The following is a 24291-nucleotide window of genomic DNA, read 5'->3' as shown; positions in this document are numbered from 1 at the left end:
TTACAATAATAGCTAAATTAACTCATCATACCATACCTTATACCCAGAATATTCTTGGTCATGTCAGGTTCACTGAAATCCTTAATTTAAACCTTATTCCATTTTTCTTAGCGCACAAGATTTAGGCTGCCAGTTTTCATACTTTTGATGTAAATGTAGAAATTTAAAAAAAAAAAGCGGAAAAATCGCAAGCGCAATTTCTAAAAAAAAATCCAGAATTCCCGCAATTCCAAAATTTTTCCCGCAGTTGGTTTCAAAAAACAGCAAGATTTGACGGGAAAACAGTGAATCGGCAGCACTGGCGAATACAGAACAAGAAATGCATTAAAGTGGTTCATAAAATCGTTAATTTTCATATCATATCTTTCAAACTTAATCCAATTCACAAGCACAAGTACAAATACAACCGTTAACATATCTTTGCAGATAATGAGGGGAATGAAGTTGAGGCACAGGTAAAAATATACAGAGATTAAAATATTAGGTCATTCAGTATTATGCGGGCGTCAGCTTGGCCTTTGGTTCTAGCAGTGCCCAAAGTCCGGCCAACGATGAAATGGCTCCAAGCAGGCCGATCGTCCGTGGGGTCAGACTAGTGTAGCCCAGGGCCGTGAGGGGGATGAAGAAGTCGCACATATTCTTAACTGTGTCCACTACAATGTCCTTGTGTCCCTGAATCATGACATACGACTGCAGGGCCAAGCGTTTGAAGTCCTGCGGGCTATTAATGCTGGTTGGCAATTTGCAGCGTGATATGCCGCTCCTGCAGCCCGACTTGTGAAGCTCCAGGACCCTCACTATCTCATAAAAGTCCCGGCACAGGTTCATGACGATCGAGAAGAGCCAGTACTTGTTGGCCAGGTTGGACCAACGCTTTGCGTTCACATTTGTCAGACCCGTCCTCGCCATCCACAGGAAGTGATCAGCTAACAGGAACAGCGACTGCGACAGCTTGGCCAGGGTCAGAGTGACCCGAATGGTGAGGTCTGGATAGTGAATTGTCCGGAGAGTTCCATAGAACACGTCCAAACATTTTCCAAATCGAAGCACTGAGAACTAGCATGTATTAGCTGTGCGATGCAAACGGTTTGAATGAAACTCACGCTTTCGGAATGTGCTCAGGATGTACTCCACTGTCTTGAAGTTGTCCACCAAAGCAGGACTGGAGTTGGAAGCCTCCAACGAGTCCCACATTGCTCGCGACGCATATTGAATTAGTCTGTTGTGGGGGTGAAATAAAGGTTACGGTGTTCTATGCTCCCCTAAGTAAACACACTTACCTAGCTAGTTTATCCCGACCAGCAACCTGGTTGTTCAACTGCACCCACTTGTCCATATTCATGTTATGACAAAAATAATGTCCAGTCGAATCGAACGGTCAAGGTACAAATAAACAGTGTAAGAAGAAGCAGTTGAAGAGTATATACAGTGCTGCCAGGTCCGCTGTTTTCCCGTCAATCTAGCTGTTTTTTAAGACCAACTCGTGAAAAATTTGGGAATTGCCGGAAGCGGGAATTCTGGATTTTGACAGGTTAATCTGGTTAAGGAATTCAGTGACCATGACCAAGAGCATTCCGTGCATAAGGTATGATGATTTAATGGAGCTAATACTGTAAAAACAATAACTTAGTTAGAAACGGCTTTTTTTCCTGAAAAAAGTTGGCAGCACTGGTCTGCAGGCTCTAATATACGGTGCGCCTTACAACACTAGGCCGTTTCATTGAAGTCTGTCGCCACGTAAAGAAGTGGTCCGAGATTAGTTTCGAAATTGTTAACTCATAATTATAACACTAGCAATGGCTGTAAGTAAATTATACTCGCTCAGAATGCCGGGGAATCGACCACTAAACATTTCGTTCTCTTACAGCCAACGCAGAAGGGCAAACAGGGCACGAAAGGTGCGAAGCAAATAGTCGAAGAAAACAAGACCACATTAGCATTTTATAGGAACATGGCCATTGGCTGCGCTGCACCTGCTCTTCTATTGAGCTTTCTAGTCTTCGAGTTCACCAAAGTCACAATCGTAAGTCGGATCACTGCCAAAGTGCGACTCCCATTGCTGAATTGCTTTCCATTCTCCACAGTTTATGTACGTCCTTTCGTTGGCGATCCTTGGTGGTGCCTACCAGTTTATGGCGTTTATGTCACAAGCAAAGTTCTCGGAGACCGGAGCTCTACTAGACTCGGGCAACGATCTGAACATGGAGGGCGGCATAGCGGAGTGAGTACTCGCATTTGCATCTGTTTCCTAATTTGCTAAACCTCATTCCTGCCTGCTCTGCTTGCAGAAATGTCAAGGATCTGATCATCCTTACGTCTGGCACGTTACTGATGGCCCTCATCTCAAACTACTTCTGGCTGGTGCTGCTTCTGGCCCCCATACGCGCCGGCTGGATGCTCTGGGGCTCCTTCATAAAGCCATGGCTTGCCCAGCGAAATGCCCAAGAGGAGCCCGAGCTGGACGAAAAGAAGCAGAAGAAAATGGAGCGCAAAATGCGTCGCATGAGATAGGAGGCAGCAGAATCAACTTTCAGTTAACTATCGGTTGGGGGTCCTCTGGGGCTGGCTTAAATATGTTTATATGAGATTTTACGCTTAGATATTGCCTAGGACTATGTAGATGTGGGTGTGTGCGTTTCCAAATTATCCAAAAATGTTTAGCAAATTAAACTAGAGACAAAAGACGATCCCCACAATTTCAGCTACTTGAAGCATTTGTGCGATTTAATTTTTGGTGCATTTTTTAGAGTGAACAAACCAGAACAGCTTTATATAACGCCACCTCTCCAGAAAAGGCCCACAGACTACTACATATAATTAATTTGTTCTGCGAACGTTCGTCCTGTCGTGGTGTGTGCATTGTAAATACATATACATTACGATATTGTTTATAAATAAATGTGTGCTTGAGTGCAGCAGGAACTAGTGCATTTTCCACTTCCTTTCTAAGCATGGGAGGAGTATGGTAGCCAAAATATGTTCATGGCGAAAATAAACGACAAAATAAAAGAAATCAAACTATTTGCAACAATTTATTCTCTTGTTGTGCGCAACCAAACTAAGGTAAGGTATAAAAAGTATCAAATAATATTATGTTAGGGTGTGATGTTGTTTGCCCCGCCCCCAGGGTGGTGCTTCGAGACACACGCACGCATATATTACAGATTACAGAAAACAACATGGGCTGAATTTTTGATAACTTAAGAACTTTAAATGCAGGCTTTAGAGGGAGGAAGGGGCGAGATAGAGAGACACAAGCGAAAGTATAAGAGATTGTTCCGTCACATCCTACGCGGGGATAAACAGCTAATGGAGTGTGTGTGTGAGGAATTGTTTTTGTGTGTGTTTTGTGGCCAACTCCTCCGTTTTTGCTTAACATCGTACATCTGTGCTTAACTACAACAACTTCCGATTAATATACATATATATGCTTTGTATATATAGGTATATATATATATGTGGGTGTATATAAATATATAACATCAGGGCTCGCTCCTCCGCTACGAGTATGTGCTTAGTTGTATTGCTCGGGAATGACATAGGAGATGTCGTCCCATGGATGGCGATAGAGACCCTGCTTGAGACGCTTCTGGTCCATATAATGGCCAATGAAACCTATGCTTCGGCCCAGCACAAACAGAGAGTTAATGGCACCCACATTGATGTATTCCTGCGCTTCCTCACTGGAAATTGAAAAAATTCATAAATTATACATTTTCGTATAGACTATTGATGACTCGCTACCCTCGTACCTTGTGAAAGATCCACTGTTGCGCAGCATGTCAACGAAAGCAGTGGCTATCACACCATCCACATTCAAAATCAAATTCGGCTTCTTGTTGGTGGTGATCTTCTCGACCTCCAGAGCGTATTTGAGCAGCGGGCATGCGGGGAAGTTCTCGAGAACAAACTCCTTGATGATTTTCACACGCACATCGGGATTGTTAATCGACTTGACGCGATGCCCAATGCCCAGTATCAGTTTGCCCTCCTTGCGCATCTTGTTCACAAACTCCATGGGATGCAAATTGGTGTCGTACGCCTCCGAAAACTGTCTGGCCGAGCCGTCCAGAGCACCACCAAAGCGATCGCCCTGAAAATTAACATTAGAAATCAGTGATCTGTCAGCTAAGAAAGCGCTTTTCACTTCACTTACAATTGTCAGCAAGCCACTGACAACGGAAGACACCAGATCCTTGCCGGCACGGGCACAGACGATGGTGTTGTGGGCGCCAGAGACAGCGGGTCCATGGTCGGCCGTCACCATGAGACACATCTCAAAGAACTTGCACACGTACGAGGGTAGGCAGCGCTGGAACCAGAGCAGCGAGATGACACCGCCGATGCCCACCTCCTTGCTGAGCACCTCCGAGATTGGCATGCCCGCGTAGATCAGCTCCTGGCCACGCTCATCGCAAATCGAGGTCATGAACGAGGCTGGCTTGCGGATGAGACCCAGTTCGCGGGCCCACGAGTAGTCCATTGGCACGGTCGGTGGTGGCACCTCCTCCTTGGGCACCACACGGCCCGTCTTCACCAGCTCACTGTACACGTGATGGATGAGCTCGCCGAGAGTGTCGAACGAGTCTGGGACATAGGCACGCGCCTCGCGCAGAGCCTTGTTCTTGGCGGTGGCCGTTTCCCGGTCCGAATTGGCGCAGGAGCCGGCGTGTCCGAACTGCACCTCAGAGGTGAACATGCTGGCACAGGTGCCGATGCACCAAGCTACCAATGGCTTGGTGATGCGTCCATCCTGGAGAGCGGCGCACACATCGTACTCCTCCGTGCCGCCCACCTCGCCCAAAAGCACAATCAGCTTGGTATCCGGATCGGCCTGGTAGCGCAGAATGTGGTCCATGAACGTGGATCCCGGATACCGATCGCCGCCAATGGCAATGCCCTCGATCACACCGTCGGTTGCCTTCGATATGATGTTGTTCAGCTCGTTGGACATGCCGCCGGAGCGAGAGACATAGGCCACGCTGCCCGGACGGTACAGTTTCGAGTGGAGGATGTTGTCCAGCATGCCGCCAGTGTTGCCGATCTTGAAGCAGCCCGGCTTGACGCCGCCCACAGTGGCGGGACCAATAATGGCCACACCCTTCTTGTCGGCCTCGAAGATCAGCTTGCGTGTCATGTTCTCGGGTATGCCCTCGGCAATGATGGCAACGGTGCGGATCTGGGGGAACTCCAGCACCTCCAGCGTCGACTCGTAGGCACTGCGCAGGGAGGCAAAGTTGACCAAGACATCGACCTCCTTGTTCTTGTGGATGGCATCGGACATTTTCTTATAGACGGGAATGAGGATCTCCTTGTGGCCCCAGTAGTATTTCTGCTTGTGATCGCCGGTAAATGGATATACCATGGCCACCACAGAGGGTTCATCGCGCCTGCAGGGAGAAACGATAAGTTAGAAAGCTTCGTTTGGGATTTGGGATTCGGGATTGGTAATTTGTATTGCTTGCCTGCAGATAAAATCAAAGTCAAGCATCGACTGCACAGCACGCTGCTGCATGCCCCACACAATCGCCTTGGTGGTATTGGAGAAGAACTTTCGAGTCAGGCTCGAGCCATTGGGATGGCCACTGGCACTGCTGCCATTGTCCGCCTCATCTGCTGAGATAGGTGGTAGTTTAATCGATTTAGCTGCGGTCGAGCTCAGGGCTTTTTGATTTTTGATCCCAGAATGAAGTCGAGTCGAGTCGAGGGTTCGATTAAAATGATGATGGAGGAGGAGTAGAGAGCGAGTAGAGCGAGATCAAACCAGGATACAATATACACAAAGAACAAATACAAATACATACACAAATACGATACAGATACGATATACGATATACAAACATGGGGTATATATGAGGGTTCGCGGTGCAGTTTCGGGTTGGTTGGCCAAACGAGCATTTCAAATTGATTTTTGATTGTGGTTTATGTGGATTGTTTTTTTTTATGTGGTGACAATTTTTGTTGTTGTCGGTTGTCGAGGGCGATCAATGCAAATACATACAAAATACAGAGAGAATAAAAAGAGAGAGAGAGAGAGATCAGATCAAAGATTCAGTGCAGGACAATCAATGCAATCGATGTATCCACCGGCAAGGATACAAACGATTAATTATTTATACGACTACTGCAAGAATGGATTAGTGATCTCCTTTGGGGTTAACCAGCGGACACATACACCACACAACAGATTCAGATTCAGCTTAAGCTGCCATTCCATTCCATGCCATTCGACTTACCGGAGCCCAAGGCCTCGCTGCTGCTGGCATCGCTGGCCGCCTTGAGATCGGCCTGAGCCTGCTGGCCGCCAGGTAGCAAAAAGTTGGCGGTGGAGAACTCCACACTGGCCACCTTGGGAATGGGCCGCTTGCCCAGGGCCATGCCGCAAATGGAAGTCATGTGTGTTTCGGGCCCAAATACGTGCAGCGGTATGCCCAAGGTGCCACCAAAGTCACGCATGCGGCGCAGACCCTCCTGATAGTTGGGTCCAGCGCGGCGCACAAAGATCGAGACATTGTGCTCGACCAGCTTAGGCTGGAACTCGCGCAGGGCCGTGATGATGCCTGGGAATGAGAAATGAATGAGATTATTGATCGATGGCTGATAAGATATGCATATTTATATATGGGGTATCACCTTGGAAGGTCGCGGCTACGTTTGTGAAGTTGGCAATGCCACCGCCGGTTATCAGCACCTTGCCATCGGGATGCTTGGGCGAGGAGGTCATCAGGTTGAGTATGGTCTTGGCGTACTCGTACGTCTGCTGCTCGGAGGGGGCACCGCTGTACTCGCCATAGTTTGCAAGCTCCGAGGCGCCGCCCAGATCGCAAATTGTGTCCGAATAGATGACGCTGGCACCGCCGCCCGCCACCATCGTCCAGATGCGACCATTTCGATTGAGAATCGTGAGCTTGAGCGAGGCTCCGCTCTTGGCATCCAAGTCGGCGATGTACGCCTCCTCGGGATAGGCATCGCGGCCAAATGGTGGCGGATAATCGATCTCTCCCCACTTGGGACGGCAGATGAAGTCGGCCGTCGAGTCCAGCTTGGCGGCCAGGTCCAGTATATACAGACTGTCGGCCGTCACCACCAGGGGATTGATCTCCAGATATGTGAAGTACAAGTCCACGAATGTTGCATACAAGGCGCCAATGAATTTGGCAATGCGCTCCTTCTGGCCGGCATCCTTGACCTCCTTGAGCAGCTTGCTCTTGACATCGGACAGCGAGAGTTCACTGTTCACTGGGACATCCAGCTTCACGGCCTTGGCATCCACATCGCCAATGTCCACGCCACCCTGATGATAAAACAGAATCGTGTCCGCCGATCGATGCGAGTAGATGCACACGTACATTTCCTCGGCCTGGGCAGAAGGAGCAGAAAATAACAATCAGTTAATGGAGATTCATTCAATTGGGGTTTTCGAGGGCAGTATGGTCTCACATCGGTGTGTGGCAAAAAGGGTTCAATGATGAAGTTGCGCAGCTTGCCCACGGCATTGCCAATCTTCTGATCCTTGTTGATGCGCTCGCCAATCCATTGTTTCACCTGCTCAAAGCTCTTCTTAACGCCAATCAGTCCCAGTTTGCCGCGACGCTTGATCAATTGATCGGGCTTGACCACAAGCGGCTGCAACAAACGAAAGCATACACCAAAATCGAAATGTTAATTAAATTGTTTATAAGATACGAGTATAATAATAACAAAAATCATTGAACTTGAACGGACAGCCAACCAAGCCAACCAAGCCGGTTTTCTCAAGCATCTGTTGCTGTAGCTCTCTGTGTGTGTGGAGCAAGATCAGGCGATAGTGAGCGACCGAGCGTCCCCAAGGGTCAGGCCAGCCATCGCCTCGTCATTGACAATGACATTCCCCGTGTACATACGAATACACACATACACATGTCGGAGATGCCTATTAGAAGATCGTACGAGTGTAAATTGAGCAAATGACATCCGAGTCGTCAGGCGATACAACTTTGTCGTGTAATTATACATACAAAACATATACGAGTATATTACGTGCATATATCTGGAAAGAACTTTCATTCGTTTTAAAAGAAAAAGTGTTTACTTTTGGACCTGGTATCTTGGCGCAAACTGAGAATAGCGTGTTAATGCTTCCCTTCCGCAAACAAAACAAAAAGAAAAACACGCGAGATTTGGTGCAAATCACAGATTAGGGATTTCTCGCTTCCAATGACCGATAAAACGCGAGTGAATTTCCGCTGCGAATCTACATGATTGAGTAATTCTATTGTATGGAGTAGCACTCACGCGTATCGTGCTCTCCAGCTCTCAGGTGAAGACCACGCCACACGACCTATAGCCATATAACTATATAGCTATAGCTCCAACAATCATGCACGCCGATAAACAAACACGGCTTTTCTATCAGAATCACTCGGCTGCCTGGCGCTCGCACCATGCTGCTTCCTGATAAGCCGGAGGCCACCACCACCGGCTTAGTCATCCGGGGATGGCGTGGAGAGAGACCCCGTCCCCCCCGTCCCTCTTTTGGGGTCAAGTTCAATGACAATGTCGAATGTTTGTGGCCGACGCTGGCCCAATTATCGGTTGCTGCCGCCGCTACTGCTGATTAGGGATCTGGTAGGCTATTTTTAAGTGGCACTCACCGTGGTCAGCAACCAGGGCTGATCGATACTCAGCTTGGACCAGTCTGTGTCGGCATTGACTGTGGCAAAGCGACAAATGGCCGCGCCTGCGCCATGAGCATTGAGGTGACGGTTCAGAATATCCTTGCCCGTGGCTTCAGTGATTGCTTTCGCCGACATCCCAGATGCTGTAAAGTATAGAAAAAAGAAGAAAGAGAGTAAATGGCATTAGCATTAGTAGGGATCGGATTGGATTGGCAATTTAATAGCACCGTACCGTTTGACTTTTGTCTGTACTTTCAAACTTTGATTTTACAAGTATTTACTTAGAATTGATTAGAGACGGGGCGGCCGTGTGTATGTGTGTGCAAGTGCAATAGGTATATCTGACGGTGTCGGTGCGTGTGTTAGTGTCGGTGTCCGGTGCTTTATTTCTGGAACCACTTGGAACCTGTGTGTCTGTCAACCTGCACGCTGTCGAGTTTGGAAGTAAACTGAAATCAAATATGCGCAAGCACCAGCCATGAAAGGGAAACAAAAACCTAAGCAACAGAGCAGCGTCAGCGACCGCCTCGTCAGCGCCTTCGTGCGACGATTTAGGCGGCTGGCACTAGCGCTTCGGGTGCTATGAAATTTTGAAAATTTGTTGTTTCCCTCTCTGGAAGATTGGGAGATTAAGAGCGACCGACAATAAGCACCGTTAGTCCCAAGAATGAACCTCTCTTAAGGGGCGGATATGCACTAGCTGGACAGTGGTCCACCACCGGGCTGTCTCTGTTTGTCGAACAAGTGGTTGGGATGAACCGGTTATCGAATGGGTCTTTGGCTAAGGGCACAACCAGCTGCCAGTTGAACTTTCTCCAAAAATGTCATCAAACTAAATGCTGAGTAAGGGGGGAAACGGTGCCTATTGGTGGCTGGCTAGCCAACTTTTGAATCTAATTTGAAAAGCACACACATTTTAAGCAGCCACTGACATTGGCGCCCTCTCTCTCCCACCTTCTTGGTCGATTCGCCAGGTAATGACTTTGCTATATGCTCGCTCCAAACATACATATGTACATACTATAGTATGTATCTGCGTACATAGAGAGCCCTGCCTAATTTACATCAGGTAACGAAGTTCACTGCGCAGCGGTGCCGTTCCTATTTCTGACGCGTATAACAACTTCGACGGTTTTAAGTGAAACCGAAACCGAAACTGGCATTGGCAACAGCATTTTGTAAGCGGTGAAAGTGGGCAAAATCAATAAAGCAGCAGTTGCATCACAGGCCGAGGTCAGCTTCGCATTAATCTAACGTTGCAATTGCTCATTTTATTTTTTGAGCATGAAATTCTCAACCAAATATGCACACACATTTCTGCAAGATTGAATATGCGTGCCCGCCCGAGTGTGTGTACATTTGTGAGAACCAAAGCCGAACGATATACGACGTCAATCTGGTTACCCATGTTTTACTTTCAAATATAGCTTGCAGTGCGTTATTAACTGCCGATTTAGCAGTCTGTGACTATCCTGTTGGGGTACACTCACTTTAGTTATAACAACTTCGCGTATATTAGCTTATAATTTACACGTAAACCAAATTTTTTGCAAACTTTCTTTTTTTTTTAGTGTTTTGAGCCCATTTTCTAGGGATGATATATTATCCATATATCGATATATACTTTTTGTTGATAGTACTTGTGGTCGTTTGAGACTACACTAGCTTCTTTCCTGAAATACTGAGATATCATGTGACAAGCCTAATTACACAAAAACGGTGGAATTATTTGGGCCAGCAGCCGGTTGGATTAACCAACTTATAACGCAAAGTATATAATATCTGCCCCGCTTATGCCACCAGACTGAATGAAAATCCAAACGTTCGCATTCTCTCTGTCTGTGTCTTTCAGATGACATGGACAGTTAAATGTAGTGTCATACGACCATTATCAATGCATTGGCTATTATTTTGGTACATTTGGCAATTAACGGAACTTATCGCCGTTTTATTTTGAAAATAAAAAAAGCTAAACAATGGAAAAAAGAACTAAAAACTAACTAAAACTAACATGCCAGTTTCGTAGTACTCAAAAGGAGTCTGTCTCTACCTTCGAGTGCTCTACATTCCCAATTCTGGTTACAACAAATATAGACAAGCAGATATATTTGAACCCCTTATCGATACTCAAATTGCAAGGTGTGTGACCTAGAGAGGGCAACTTTTTGTTTTCGCACATTTTTTCTCAGCCCAAAAGTATGCTCTTAAATAGCTTTCGGATCAGCTGACAGTTGCAATTCTAGAGATGCACTTTAATCAAACTACAGCTTCATATTTACCTAATTGCTCCAACAAAGTATTCACTGCTTTATATCTCCCATAATTATTTAAAGGAAAATAATTCTAGGTGCATGAGAATGCAAATATGTATAGCTATGCGATACTATTGCTTATCGGCATGCTGCGCTGCCATCGCTAACCACAGACACAGCTGATAATACGAGTCCAGAAAATAAGCGATAATAGCTAGCGACGATATTGAATAATATAAATAAAGCCCAACGCAGAGGAAACGACGACCGAAAAAAAGCTGGACAGTAACTGGAAAAGCTAGAGCAGCGCAACTGCAACCAAAACCACACACGATGTACACATATTTACCGCTGCGGCTCGTCCTGAGGCTGATACCAGCTTTGTTCGTGCTGTGCAGTGGCAACAACCAGCAAATGCAAATGCAGCTGGAGCCCAGCAGCGAAAAAGTGCTGGAGGGACTCCAGGAGAGCTTCATCAGTCTCCCGGAGGCGCATACGCGCGAGCACAGCGAAATGCTGGGCGACCTGCGGATTGTGCCGCCCCACCTTGACTTTGGAACATGGTCTGTGGGGCAGGCGCGCACGAAGCAGGTGACGCTGTTCAATCAGCACACGAATCGCACTCTCCAACTGAACTCTGTGGTGGGGCCCAGTCCGGCCTTCTACAGCAGCTTCTTTGGAACGCGCGAAGTGCCGCCGCTGGGTAACACCACATTCAGTGTGGTCTTTCTGCCGCGGCAGCTGGGTGCCATATCAACGGATCTGCTAATACACACATCATTCGGTCGCGCGGAGATGGCGGTACGCGGCGAGGGTAGCGAGTGTCCGTATCGCTTGAAGCCGCTGGTGGGCATCAAGGCGCCCATTAACGCAACGCTAACCCCAGAGATTCACATGTATAATCCCCACGAGCGTCCGCTACAGATACTCGAGGTAAGTGCGAACCAGACGCCAAAAGAAGTGCACTTCTATAATGGCTATATTTCTCTCCAATGAACAGATTTACAGCAGTGGCGGGGAATTCCAGCTGGAGCTGCCCAGCGGTGGCTCCGAAGGGCCACAGAATCTCTGGGAGATACCGCCGCACACGCTAAAGCCAGTCATACGGATCTCTTTCCATGGCCGCACCGCCGGCAACCATAGCGCCTACATACGCATCAAGATATCCGAACTCGAGGAGCTCGAGGAGAGCATTCTGGTGATACCCGTGGAGTTCGAGATTCTGCCCAAGCACACGCCCTACGCACGCAACCCCCTAGCGGACTTTGGTCGCGTGGCCACCCACAATGCGGAGGCCATGGAGTTCAAGCTGGACATGCACGACCAGAACGATCAGAGCCGCGAACTCTTCGGCAGCTATCTGCGGAATATTCCGGGCCTCTTCTTCGATCCCAATAGCACGAGCATTGTGCTGGACCCCAAGCTGTTCGAGAGCAGTGAAACGATCAACGATTTGCTGGTTATCAGCAGCAAGAGCTCCAGCCCGGAGCCAGTGCAACCTTTCACGGTTCTGGTCCGGGCAGAGATCTTCAAGGGCGGCCTGTCATTCGATGGCAATGCCACCAAATTTCTAACTGGTGGCTCTGTCTCCGATGGCTCTGAGGGAGCCTCGCCGCTGGAGAGGAAACGCTCGCTGGTGGTGCGCAACAACTTTGCCATGCCCCTCATCCTCTACAATGTCAGTCTCAGCGAGCCGATCGACGAGTCCCTGCTAGAGGTGACCATGATGGGGGAGCCACTGCAGATCCTGCTGCAGCCGGGCGACTCTGTGGAGCTGCTGAAGCTCAATCTGCTCAACGATGAGGTGATGTTCAATTCCTTGCTGCGGATCGACACGAATGTCACCACCTTCGAGATGCCGGTGGTCTCGTGCAGTGGGCGGCTGCACATCTCCGCCCAGCCGTTTGTGCTGCGGATACCACAGAAGAGGCACGAGCGAGAACTGCAGCCGGAGGTGCCAAGCTTGGAGCTGGATCTCGGCACTGTGCCATATGCCGAGATGTCGCGCGATGGCTATGTCATCCTGCGCAACGACAACCCCTTGCCCATCAAGATCACCAACTGGTTCTTCAAGGAGCCCAAGACCGTCTACTCGCACAGCTCCTTCTTTGGCTGCCTGCTCGCGGAGGATATTGAGAATTCGCAGGACGACTTTAACGAGGCCACGCGACTGCACATCTGCCGGTACTTGGGCCAGGGCGACAGCGCCGTCTTCCAGGTGGCCGTCAAAACCTACATAGACGGTCCGGCCGAGGGCACTCTCAAGGTGTGGACGCCCTACGAGGTGGTGCGGGTGCCCGTGAAGTTCAAGGCCTCGATGGGACAGCTGGACATCGATCAGGAGCAGCTGAGCTTCAAGAACTGCTTTCCCGGCAAGATCTGCACTGCGGTGCTGAGCATCCGCTCCAGCTTCACGCATCCCGTGCACGTGAAGAGCATCAGCTTCGCCAAGCCGGGCCTACGCTTCAAGGATTTCAATGCCAAGGGCACCACCATCGCTGCCCAGACCCTCACCAAGGTGGGGCGCATCTACTTTGAGCCCACGGCCATGTGCCAGAGCCAGTGCTACATCAGGGACTCCACCAACGATCAGGCCGTGTTCCCCAGCATACCCGGTGGCGGATCCCTTGGAGGGGAGCCTGGCGGCGGCAGCAGCATCAACAACAATCTGCTCTACGATGGCGTTGAGCTGCGCCAACGCACGGAACTCTATCGGCAGTTCAAGCGACAGCTGCAGGCCCTCACCCTGACGCTACACAGCGATGAGCTGCCGCCGTTGGAGCTGGACTTTGCCATTGCCGTCGAGTGGCCGAAACTGGTGCAGTTCCAGCCTATCCCCCCAACGCCGGCCATCGAGATCAGTCAGGTGCAGCGGCAGTGGATCACCCTGACCAATCCCTCGCAGCAGCCGCTGCTCCTTGACTACTTCCTGTCGGACCCGGCCTACGCCAGACGCACCCAGCTCTCGCTGCCCCACGAGGTGATCGATGTCAGTTCCACCAGCTGCTATCTGACCGATCGCGAGGTCTTCTCCCTGCCCGAGGCCGGAGGCCCCATCCTGCTGCCGGGCGGATCCAGCCTCACCATTCCAATAACCTTTAGCGCCTATCAGCCGGAAAAGTACTGCACCCTACTCCACGTGAGGAGTAATCTCACGCTCTACGAGGCTGTCTGGCTGCAGGCACGCGCCGTGCAATCTCAGTTCCGCTTCGGAAACCGTCGACCCGGCTCCCTGACTCCCCTGACCTTTGACGTGCCGCCGGATCAGTTCGAAGGCTGCCAGTCCGGCGACAAGGCTGTGGTTACTGTCCGCAGCTTTACGGCCCGCAATGCGGGTGTCATTCCCATGAGGATCGAGGGATTCCTGATTGGTTCGCTGCCCTGCGAGGACTACGGCTTCAAGGTGATGGACTGTGCCGGCTTCGATCTGGGTGAGAACGAGACGCGCAAGGTGGAGATTGCATTCAGCTCGGATCTGACGACATCGCGCGTGAAGCGAACGCTGACGCTGATCACGAATCTCACCTACGACATCGGATACTTTATGCTGGCCCAGATGCCGTCCGAGAGTGTGGAGCAGTGTGCCGCCCATCTGGTGCGCCCCGTCTGGGAGACTTCGCTGCGGAATGCTGCGCTTGTGGTGCTGTTGGCCAGCTTCTGTCTGGTTTTGGTGGCCGCCGTATTCGATTCGAAGGCCATCATGACCCAGCAGAGTGCGTACGATGCGGCCCGGTACAAGGGACCCGTCCAGCCCACCTTTAATCTGCGGAATATCGTCAAGATGCAGGCCGAGGAGGCGGCAGCCAAAGCGGAGGCAGTGCAACAGCAGCAGCAGCACCACCACCATCACCACCACCCGCAGCAGCAACGGGCCAGGAATGGGGGCCAAGCAAAGGAAGTGCGAAAGCGGACATTCGTTGCGCCCACGACTACGGCAACATCGCGCAAATCAAAGCCGTCCTGGTCATCCTGGGGCATGGACATGAATTCCCTTAGCAAGCATCTACAGAAAACCAAACCAAAGCCCCAAGCCATAGTCACCCCCATCTCCAATCCCCCTCAGCCCGCGCCAGTGCCTGTGGAGCCAGTCAAGCCCGTGAAGAAATCGCCGACGCCATCACCGCCGCAGCCAGCAGCTCCTGTGCGGCCCCAGAAGAAGGTCAGACAGACACCCGTGATTGTGGCCCCTACAGCACCCAAGCCCAAGGCAGAGCCCTCCCCTAAGGCAGATCCATCGCCCAAAGCAGAGCCATCACCCAAAGCAGAGTCATCACCCAAAGCAGAGCCATCGCCCAAGGCAGAGCCATCGCCCAAATCAGAGCCATCGCCCAAATCAGAGCCATCACCCAAAGCAGAGCCATCGCCCAAGTCAGAGCCATCACCTGTGAGTACCCCAGTCGTCCAGGAGGTCCAGGAGAAACCGATGCCCAAGCCGAGTGCCGCTCAGCCGGAGAATTTATCGCCCAAACCCATCAAGATCCAGGAGCAACGAGTGCTAAAGGAACAGAATGGATCGTCGAAGAAATTGGGCAAGACTCCTGGCCGAGAGAGGGAACGCGAGAGGGAGCGTCGCAAGGAACAAAAGGCCACCAATGGAACATCGGCTGTGGTCGCAGTGAGGAAATCAGAGCGAAAGCAGCGCCAGAAGCAGCTAAACTTTGGCCAAACCGCGACCAGTACCTCGCCACCAGCCTCGCCCGATACCATCAAGTGCATCACATCGCCCTGGGAGACCAGCAGTCGGGTGTCGTTCCGGGATGTGCTCCAAACAGCCAGTAGCCAGCCTGCACCCGTCGACAATGGAATACATTTGGCACCGGCGGCACCGGCAGCACCGCCAGTACCAGCACTCGAACACCCTGTGGCACCACTACTGCCAGCAGCAGCAGCATCACCAGCATCATCAAGCGATCTCGGACCGATTGGAGGAAGCCGAAAGAACTCGACGCCGCCATCGATGACATCTTTGTGGGAACCCTTGTCGGCCACCGCCAGCAATTCGCTCTTTGCCAATGCCGAGATCGAGTTGCCTCCCGTGGATGGTAAGCACACGCAGCACAGGACACACATTCCCATCGGTTTCTCTATAGCGATACTTCTTTTTGCAGATATGTACGAGCAGCGGGAGCGGGAGAGGCAGCTCCAGCAGCAGCAGGTGCAGTGGGAGCGCAGCGAACTGGTAATGCAGCAGCAATTGCTGCTCCAGCAGGCCCAACAATTGGAGATGCAACAGCGACAGCAGGAGCAGCAGCAGAAGCAGCTGCAGCAGGAGAAACTCTTGTTGCTGGCGAACATGGAGAGCAACAATTGGAACTCCCCGTGGTCGCCGCTGGGCTATGGTGCTTGGCCAGATCAGACAACGGGTGTGGTGAATGTTGTGCGTCCGCCACCGGGTCTGCCTGCAACAACGGGCTACAACAATAGTCAGATGCTGGCCACATCGCACAACATTGCACAAGAACAACAGGGGACAGCAGCAGCCGCAGCAGCAGCAGCAACAGTAGGAGGAGGAGGAATAGGAATTGGAGCTGGAGCGGCTGCAGTAGCAGGACCCGGCGAGAGTCTGCCCACTCAGTATGATCCCTTCACCTCGCCAAGCTCAATATGGTCGGACACCTGGCGTCAGTCCTCGCAACGCAACAACAACAATCACATGAACTGAAGGGTTATATCCACGGAGAAGTAGTGCGAGGAGATGGAGGAATAAGCTCACAGATCAAATAACTGAAATGAAATCAACCAAATGAAATTCTTACCACATAAACACACACTTAGGCTATGCGATAGACGATGGATGAGTACGATGAAACGAGACGAGGACTAAGACGAAGATGAAGGACGATGGACGAAGCATGATCTTTTCCAATTTGACTTTTGACTAAATAAACGCAAAGATAAAATGACTTTCATATTAAATTGCATTTGTTCATTTTCTTGCCGCTTCTCCAACTAAACAAAAATTAACTATTTCTCCTTGTATGTGATGATGCCCTTCTCGATCAGGTCTGGAACCTCCACAGCCAACCAGGGAGCCAGCTAAAAGGAAATCGTTCAACACTTGTTCGATATTTGTATCATTGAAACACTCACTCCCAAAGCCATGGCATGGGCGATTCCGAATTTGGGTACATTGCGTGCCCACAGGGGCTTGAAGTGATCTGTTAGACAGATTTTGCCGCCTCGATACATCTTTGCCGTCTTGCCATCCAGCTCGGGAAGAGCGATTTCGGGTGCGGTCGTTGGGTATGTCACTGGAATGTCAAACTCCACATCGAACTCGTACTTGAGGAGGTTGTGCATGTACCAGCATTTGCCGAACCATTTGGTGCCCTCCTTGTTGGACTCCAGCCGGAACCAATCGCTGCCCGACTGCTTATTGTTCTCCACATACTGCAACAGACGCAACAGTTTAGATTTTTGTGGTACATATGCATGTATGTGTGGTTTCGGTTTCGCCACTTACCTTGATCAGAGCCTGATACTCCTCCTTGAGCCTCTGAACCCAAACTTCCTTTTCGCGCGGCCCAGCCCGTATCTGTAACAGTGGAATGTTGCTCAGTGTCTTCCTAGTGCCATCGTCCACCATTCTGGCCTATAGTTTGATCTGGACGCACAGAAATTAATGCAAAAGGAAAACACCTTCGGTGACACGTTCACGTTTGTGTGAGCGAAAGGGACAACTGCAACCAGCTGTGCGGGCATGTGTAGGGTTGCCAGATTAAGCATAAATTAACTTTAAACAAAATTAAAATTAAAATTAGCTTTATAAAATGTATATATTTATAAAATTTCAAAAATTAATGAATTATTGTTTATAAAGTGATATAAATTTGGTTGTTTAATAGAAATTATTTGTATTAATTATAATATTTATTTGTTTATTTTATTAATTATAATAATTATATATTATGCCAAGTGATTAAATATAAAGCAATCGATACTAATCGATACTTTGGCGCCAAAATGCATAGCGAAATTCAATTTGATTCCCGTGTATTGTATTTTCAGCTGTCATTCGGCATTATAAAAAGGCGTGGGACGGGAACTCGACTCAAACAATATTAGCTCGTTGCGAGATAAGCACCATTACCAAGCTGAAATAACTCTAAGAGGTGATAGTGTGGAAATAAAACAAACAAGATTTGAAAAAGTAAACAGTGTCTGCTCTCGGTTCGTTACTCTATGAAAATACGTCTATAATTGCCAAGTAAGTCCAAATTTGATTGCAAGAATTCTTTCTTTCTTTCTTTGTTCGTTTGGTTCTATCTGAATTATAATTGCGAAATAGTGTAATTGCGGAATAGAATAGTAGGAGTTTTTCGTTTGTATTGATAATTTCTAGTTATTAGAGTTATTTTCTCTTTTCAATTTTATTAATATTATTTAAAATATACATCGACTTATGGCTGGGCTGGGAACCACTTTGAGTGATGTGCTTTCCCAGAGATTCACAGATATTACATTTTTTGGGGAAACACCCTCAAATAGATCAGAGGTCTTAGGAACTTTTGAACCTTTGAAAAGAATCAGCGGGGGGATAACAAAAAATTCCATCGGTAAACAAGAGAGATGTTACCAGAAGAAAAAATTGTTTTGTCATTTCTATGGCACAGATTTCTGCATGAGACTAGAAAAACGACATAAACACACGCCGATTGATGGTACCTTTGAACCGAGCATGATAATGCCAATCCAATCCGTTGATAAGGCGGCAGATTCACTTAAGAACCGACGCAAACCGGTTCGGGTGTCTGAAGCGCCTGGATTGCTTGCCAGCTTGAAGACTGAACCATGTGCTATATGTGCTCGCGTTATGAAAATATAAAATGATTACCAGACTCGACCTTAATCGCTGATAAGACAGCATCGATGTCCGTTATACCAGTTCGAGATGATCAGGGTGCAATCCGCGAACCGGTTACAGCCGGCTATCGTCCAGCCCCCTCTTTACAGGCAGGCGGGCTTTCAATTAAACATATTACAAATCGATTCTCGCAGCTCTTTGAACTGAATGTACTTTTGTATTTATTATGCCACGGGGTTGTCCCTTTGTTAGCACTCCTCCGTTGCAGTACTGTTGGAGGCTAGGGCCTCGACAGCAGTGGACTGATCTGGGCTGCCGTCTTCCCTGGCTTCGGTGGTCTTGCGCACGCTGGCTGCAATGATCGAATCCTTTTTCCGACCTCGCACCAAGCGCTGGAGGCGGTGCTCCTCCCACTCCTTCCGATGCACCTTCTTGCGATGGGCATGCATATTGGCGTTCGAGTTGAAGGTCTGCGTACAGTGGGGACAGGTGTACAGTACTTCGCCGGTATGCGTTGTCAAGTGCTCCTAAAAACAGGCCCAAAGGTTAATAGGCTATTAAACAGAGGAGACACGACGTTCCCTTGACTAACCCGCAATTCGTTTGGTCGCTTGAAGGCCTTCTCACACATCGGACACTGATGATTGCGGGCCGTGTTGTGGGTGTACTTGAGGTGGTGCTGATGGGCCTGGAGGCTGGGTGAAATCTTGAGGCACAGCTCGCACTGCATCGGCTGTAGGTTCTCGGCAGTGTGCATCATTTTGATGTGACGCGCCAGGCCGTATTTGGTGGTAAGTTTTGAGTCGCACAGATGGCACTCGATGGTGGCCTGCGGAGCGCCCGTGTGCTCCTCCATGTGGCGGGCGAGGGCCTCCCGTCCACGTATGGACTTGCCGCAAACGTCGCAAATCTTTGCATACAAATTCAAGTGCACGAGCTTGAAATGCTGCTGCATGGTGTATTTGGTGGGGAAGCTGCAGAATGTAAAGTAAATCTAAGACATAGAAGGAAACTCAGCGGAGGGCAGCACTCACGTCTTCTCGCAGTTGGTGCATTTCACCTGGCACTGCTCCTTGGGAATGTGCGTTAGTTTGTGGCGTTCGCAGACGACGGAGCTGTAGAAGCTCTTGGAACAATGATCGCACTGGTGGAGACGGCCTTGTGACTTAACGTCGTGCATTCGCATATGGAGTTCAAGGCTTCGCCGCTGGCCCATTACGCGATCGCAGATTTTGCACTTGAAAAGGTCGGGATCCTCATGGCGACGCAGATGATCGACCAGCACGCCGCGCTTTCTGAACTTTCGGTTGCAGCAGACGGCATATCCACGCTGATTGTGCTCCTGTCGCACGTGCACCAGCATCTCCGAGAAACCCTCCATGGGGGCACTGCACACATGGCACTGCATCTTGTAGTGCTGCCTGATGTAGTCATTGAACTCGCTCGACTTTTGAAGATTATATACGAGGGCTTTTTTTGGCTTCTCCGCTAACCGGACACGTCCACGTCCGCGCCCCCGTCCTCGAGCCTTTCGAGTGATTTTCGGTTTAGGCTCCTCAATTTCATCGTCCTCCGTGGCACAGCCACTGTGTGACTCAAAGTCTTGCTCCTCCTGATCCTCCAGCACATCAGCAATGGTTAGATCTGCCTCGGGGTATTCAATTTTGATCTCATTTAAGTTGATCTGTTCCAGCACGTTCTGGAATTCTTCGTCATTTGAAGCTGCCCGGATTTTGCGGGGACGCCCACGCCTGCGCTTCACGGCAGCTGCCACGCTTTCCACGTTCTCATCCTTTACAGTACCGCCATAAACGGCCGCCACAACTGCGGTTGGAGTGTTATTCTCCTCTGTCTCCTCGGCCTGCTTTGTTGCCAGTTCGGCCAGGGTTTTGTGGGCATTCTCCACTGTTAAATAGAAGTTGTGAAACAGCAACAGTTGTTCCCAGCATGATCCGCACACGTAGCCACCGACAAAATCATTAAACTGCAATGAAGTGCGATCAAATTCGTTAGAAATTTAACTCAAGACAAGGGCGGCCGTTGTGTGTTTTGTTTACCCGCAACCAAAAGTGTTTTTCAATTATTTGCTTTAAGCCGAGCGAGTCAGCTTCGACGGAATCAAATTTGATATTGCTAGTGGCGTCATCCACATGATGAGTGCACAGAAAGCACGGCATTGTGCTCGTAAGTGCCCAATAATTAAAGAAAATGCGTTCAAAATTTTTTTTAGCTAGCACGAATCGGAAATGGAACAGCTGATTCATACCATCACTGAAACTATCGATACAATTGTATCGGAATTGACACTCTTTTATCATATTTGTTAATAGTAAAGAAAACCAACAAGATCAGTAACTAATACAATAATAAAGCTAATGTGACTTTAATGACTTGCATACGTAGTTTAAATAAAAAACATAAACAAAACAAGAAAACAAGTCTTTTATCGGAAACAGGGATGATATTCGTATGAAACCGATAAACAAATATTGCGACTAAATTAAGCAATTTAAGCAATTTAATTTAATTTGTTAATACGCCGAGCTTTGTTTACGACATGGCCACGCAGTGTATGGGGAATGAAGATACGACTCATTCACCTTCAGGCGAATAGACGCGTAAGTCCGATTCAGATCGGTCTTATCTTGCTATCAATGCCATAAACAAAACAAACGTTTTTAATATGCTTATCTTTTCTGTTTTCAGCTGCTAAAGCCATTGTATTAGCAAACTCGGAGAGTATTGTGCCAGATATGGATGTGCAGACAAGCCGTGTTGTTCCAGACGGCGGCTGGGGATGGGTTGTGGTGGCAGCCGTGGCCGTCATCAATGTAAGCAATCGCCAACTGCGTTTTAGAATTTAGAATTAACACACCACATTGTTCTTGCTTCGCCCTCACAGATGACAAATCAGTCCATATTGTCCGTATTTGGGCAATTGTTTGTGGGGGAGCTGCGCCGGATGAATGAGGACACCTTTACATCGGCGCTGATTACGAATCTGAACAGCTTGGCCCTGAACTTCTCGGGCCTGTTCGTTGGGCCGGCTATCAAGAGCTTTAAGCCGCGCAATGTGGCAGCCACCGGCTGCGTCTTGGTCTCCTTTGGCCTGGCGCTGTGCTCCTTTGCCACAGAGAGTTGGCATTTCATCGTCGGCTACAGCTTCTTTGTGGGCTTTGGCCTGGGACTCATTTCGCCCTCCACATTCATGGCCATCAATTCCTACTTCAGCAGCAAGCGGGGCCGTGCCGTTGGCGTCTCCCTGGCAGGTGCTGGCGTTGGACAAGTGCTAATACCACACGTGGTCCGCTATTTCCTGGATAACCACGGCTTTCGTTTTGCAGTCCTTGCCATGTCTGCGCTCTCGCTGACTGGGGTACGTCTTTAACGAACATCTCTTACGTAAATTAGGTCTAAAAATATCCCTCGTTCTAGCTGTTTGGAGCCATGTTTTTGAAGCCTCTGAATCCTCCCGTCAAACACAATAACCGCCGACACATTCGCCTGCTGGCCGAAACGGATGGGGAGAAGGGCCAATCGAGTCCCTTGCAGATTGTCGTTGTAGCGACTCAAAGCAAGATGGACGAAACGCAGCCAAGGAGCGAGTCGCTGTGCCGACGAATGGGCAACCGACTGGTCCAAGCTATGGACTTGGAGCTGCTCAAGGACGCTGTCTTCTGGAGCATCATTGTGGGCATGGCGCTGGTCTACACGGCCACCATCAACTTTACCATGATATTTCCAGACTTTCTCGGTCAGACGGCTGGTCTGAACAGCTCAGTTGTGGCCTTCTGCATGTCGGTGGTGGCTGGTGCCGACATCGTGTGTCGCCTGCTGCTGCCCTGCATTACTGATCACCTGAGGATACCCTACCGAGTGGTCTTCCTGCTCGGTACTGCTGGCCTACTGCTTGCGCGTCTTGTGCTGGCGGAGAGTCAAGACCTGGGCGTCATAATTGCCATGTCCGTACTGATGGGAATGATGAAGTCCGCCACAGTGATCAACAACAATCTCACCATTTCGGCGCACTGTCGCTCGGAAAAGTTGGCCGGCGGTCTAGGGCTGAGCATGATGTCAAAGGGCGTTATTGTTATCACAGTGGGACAGCTGCTTGGATGGGTACGCGACTACGCCGACTCCTATGTCATCTGCCTGTACGCCCAGACTGTGCTGCTTCTGGTAGTTGTCCTGGCCTGGGCACCGGAGATCTACTACCGTTTCCGTATGCAGAAGCGCACCAGCTCAAAGTCCATGGAGACGACAGTGGATGCCGCCGAAGAGGGTGCCAAACTGAACTCTTGAATCTCGTGGCATTGGTCTAGGATAGAGCTTAAATTAGCGAGGGGGGGTATATTTACGATGTGATAGTCGACGCTGTGAAATAGCATCGAGAGCCATCCACTCGCTGGTTGCTCTGGTGGCTATTCCATGGCGCCGATGGATGGATAGAATTCGGGTTGTGAGCAAAGACCAGTGCCAGGTGCGCTATGTATTAGGATTAAGGATTTTTTCGACTATTTATTACCATGTAGCACTTATGAGACTTAACTTTTGTACTGCCGCAAGAGCCGAAACAGAAACACAAATATAATTATTACAAAAACCAAATTTTATTTTCCTGGCGACCGTTTTCAACGTTCTTAAAGCAGATCTTAGTTACATTCTGAATCCATTCTATTGAACGAGAATAGAACTGCTGGTGCCCAATACCTCGGATTCGCCCGATTCGGTGTTGTAGAATAGACGACGCTCCACACCCTCCTTGGTGATGATTCCGACGCGCACCACACCACCAGAGCTGCCATCGTGATAGATGGCATGTTGCACCGCTGAGAGGTGGAAAAATGGATTAATTCCTATTCGTATGGTGGTATTCACTGCTTGACTCACCTTGCTTGACAAATTTCACGCACTCCTCTTTGCTCATTCCCTCGCGGAAATGCTCTCGGACGTAGCCGTAAATGAAGCTGGATCCCGATCCGCCAATGGTGCAGGGCTCGCGAGTCAGCATGCCACCCAAAGGGATGCTGAACACCTGACCACCGCGCTGCTCATCCCAGCCGGCCACAATGATGCCAGCGAGCAGGGAGTCGCGATAGTTGTAGCAGAAGTTGCGGAACTCTGAGGCAGCCTCAAAGACCAGGGCATCCTTGTTGGTCTGGTTCTCGTGATAGTTCAGCGAATAAGCCACAATGTCTGCAATGGCCTGGGTATCGGCGGCAGACCCACTGCGGCAGCAGTAAATTTTGTCTGTAATACGAGTCAGCTTGTCGGTGACACGGTTGGCCACATACGGCCCGGAGCTGGTACGCGAATCAGCTCCAATCACAACTCCTCCGTCGAACTCGACGGCCATGATTGTGGTCTATGTCCGAAACAACGAACATTATGTTTAGGGGAATTTAGATGAACTCGGGTGGGTACTTACGCCAGTGCTGACGGGTGTATCGGTGAAGTCCATCTCGTAAACCATTTTATTTTGCTACAATACAATTTACAATTATTTTTGTGGAAAAAGCGGCACGAAATGACTGGCTTGTTTTTGACAAGTGTTGCAAAACAACCAAATGGGTCAGTC

At 49.4% G+C, this 24291-nt stretch overlaps 8 protein-coding genes across 12 annotated transcripts; 3 read left to right on the top strand and 5 right to left on the bottom strand.

The window, feature by feature from the left end:
* Positions 1 to 330: 330 nt before the first annotated feature.
* Positions 331 to 1397, bottom strand: LOC111079219 (peroxisomal membrane protein 11B). Its single transcript, XM_022374317.2, has 3 exons — positions 1281 to 1397; positions 1104 to 1219; positions 331 to 1049 (listed from the first exon to the last, which is right to left on the bottom strand). The coding sequence occupies exons 1-3, from the start codon at positions 1340 to 1342 to the stop codon at positions 496 to 498; spliced, it is 732 nt and encodes a 243-aa protein (XP_022230009.1). The 5' UTR covers positions 1343 to 1397; the 3' UTR covers positions 331 to 495.
* Positions 1398 to 1692: 295 nt separating this feature from the next.
* On the top strand, positions 1693 to 2922 carry LOC111079220 (transmembrane protein 208). Its single transcript, XM_022374318.2, has 4 exons — positions 1693 to 1802; positions 1868 to 2023; positions 2085 to 2221; positions 2289 to 2922. Exons 1-4 carry the CDS (start codon positions 1797 to 1799, stop codon positions 2509 to 2511), a joined length of 522 nt encoding a protein of 173 aa, XP_022230010.1. The 5' UTR covers positions 1693 to 1796; the 3' UTR covers positions 2512 to 2922.
* A 97-nt stretch (positions 2923 to 3019) lies between these two features.
* On the bottom strand, positions 3020 to 10238 carry LOC111079213 (ATP-citrate synthase). Of its 4 annotated transcripts, none has more exons than XM_022374307.2 (9): positions 10148 to 10238; positions 8634 to 8800; positions 7441 to 7626; positions 6634 to 7360; positions 6237 to 6560; positions 5466 to 5664; positions 4157 to 5390; positions 3753 to 4093; positions 3020 to 3683 (listed from the first exon to the last, which is right to left on the bottom strand). In XM_022374307.2, exons 2-9 carry the CDS (start codon positions 8790 to 8792, stop codon positions 3515 to 3517), a joined length of 3339 nt encoding a protein of 1112 aa, XP_022229999.2. In that variant the 5' UTR covers positions 8793 to 8800; positions 10148 to 10238; the 3' UTR covers positions 3020 to 3514. The 4 variants fall into 4 exon arrangements, with proteins under 4 accessions (XP_022229999.2, XP_022229998.2, XP_022230000.2 ...); XM_022374306.2 differs by lacking the exon at positions 10148 to 10238 and adding an exon at positions 8890 to 9102; XM_022374308.2 differs by lacking the exon at positions 10148 to 10238 and adding an exon at positions 8890 to 9102 and having other exon boundaries at positions 5466 to 5616.
* Positions 10239 to 11077: 839 nt separating this feature from the next.
* Positions 11078 to 16836, top strand: LOC111079231 (transmembrane protein 131 homolog). Its single transcript, XM_041592063.1, has 3 exons — positions 11078 to 11842; positions 11910 to 15951; positions 16018 to 16836. The coding sequence occupies exons 1-3, from the start codon at positions 11243 to 11245 to the stop codon at positions 16569 to 16571; spliced, it is 5196 nt and encodes a 1731-aa protein (XP_041447997.1). The 5' UTR covers positions 11078 to 11242; the 3' UTR covers positions 16572 to 16836.
* On the bottom strand, positions 16810 to 17600 carry LOC111074701 (ubiquitin-fold modifier-conjugating enzyme 1). The gene is made up of 3 exons (XM_022367591.2): positions 17373 to 17600; positions 17000 to 17299; positions 16810 to 16945 (listed from the first exon to the last, which is right to left on the bottom strand). The coding sequence occupies exons 1-3, from the start codon at positions 17493 to 17495 to the stop codon at positions 16874 to 16876; spliced, it is 495 nt and encodes a 164-aa protein (XP_022223283.2). The 5' UTR covers positions 17496 to 17600; the 3' UTR covers positions 16810 to 16873.
* A 363-nt stretch (positions 17601 to 17963) lies between these two features.
* Positions 17964 to 23317, top strand: LOC111074674 (monocarboxylate transporter 13). 2 transcript variants are annotated; one of them, XM_022367555.2, is made up of 4 exons: positions 17964 to 18116; positions 21420 to 21544; positions 21616 to 22089; positions 22149 to 23317. In XM_022367555.2, the coding sequence occupies exons 2-4, from the start codon at positions 21467 to 21469 to the stop codon at positions 23013 to 23015; spliced, it is 1419 nt and encodes a 472-aa protein (XP_022223247.2). In that variant the 5' UTR covers positions 17964 to 18116; positions 21420 to 21466; the 3' UTR covers positions 23016 to 23317. The 2 variants fall into 2 exon arrangements, with proteins under 2 accessions (XP_022223247.2, XP_041447974.1); XM_041592040.1 differs by lacking the exon at positions 17964 to 18116 and adding an exon at positions 21068 to 21331.
* Positions 18895 to 20986, bottom strand: LOC111074673 (transcription factor grauzone). The gene is made up of 4 exons (XM_022367554.2): positions 20771 to 20986; positions 19748 to 20697; positions 19306 to 19687; positions 18895 to 19240 (listed from the first exon to the last, which is right to left on the bottom strand). Exons 1-4 carry the CDS (start codon positions 20975 to 20977, stop codon positions 18962 to 18964), a joined length of 1818 nt encoding a protein of 605 aa, XP_022223246.2. The 5' UTR covers positions 20978 to 20986; the 3' UTR covers positions 18895 to 18961.
* LOC111079226 (proteasome subunit beta type-6) lies at positions 23305 to 24278 on the bottom strand. Its single transcript, XM_022374324.2, has 3 exons — positions 24142 to 24278; positions 23604 to 24078; positions 23305 to 23542 (listed from the first exon to the last, which is right to left on the bottom strand). Exons 1-3 carry the CDS (start codon positions 24184 to 24186, stop codon positions 23388 to 23390), a joined length of 675 nt encoding a protein of 224 aa, XP_022230016.1. The 5' UTR covers positions 24187 to 24278; the 3' UTR covers positions 23305 to 23387.
* Positions 24279 to 24291: the final 13 nt, after the last annotated feature.

Source organism: Drosophila obscura, unplaced genomic scaffold, assembly GCF_018151105.1.
Source record: "Drosophila obscura isolate BZ-5 IFL unplaced genomic scaffold, ASM1815110v1 contig_17, whole genome shotgun sequence".
Lineage (NCBI taxonomy): Eukaryota > Metazoa > Arthropoda > Insecta > Diptera > Drosophilidae > Drosophila > Drosophila obscura.
Note: the sequence above shows the minus strand (reverse complement) of the source record. Positions and strands in the feature narration are given on the sequence as shown.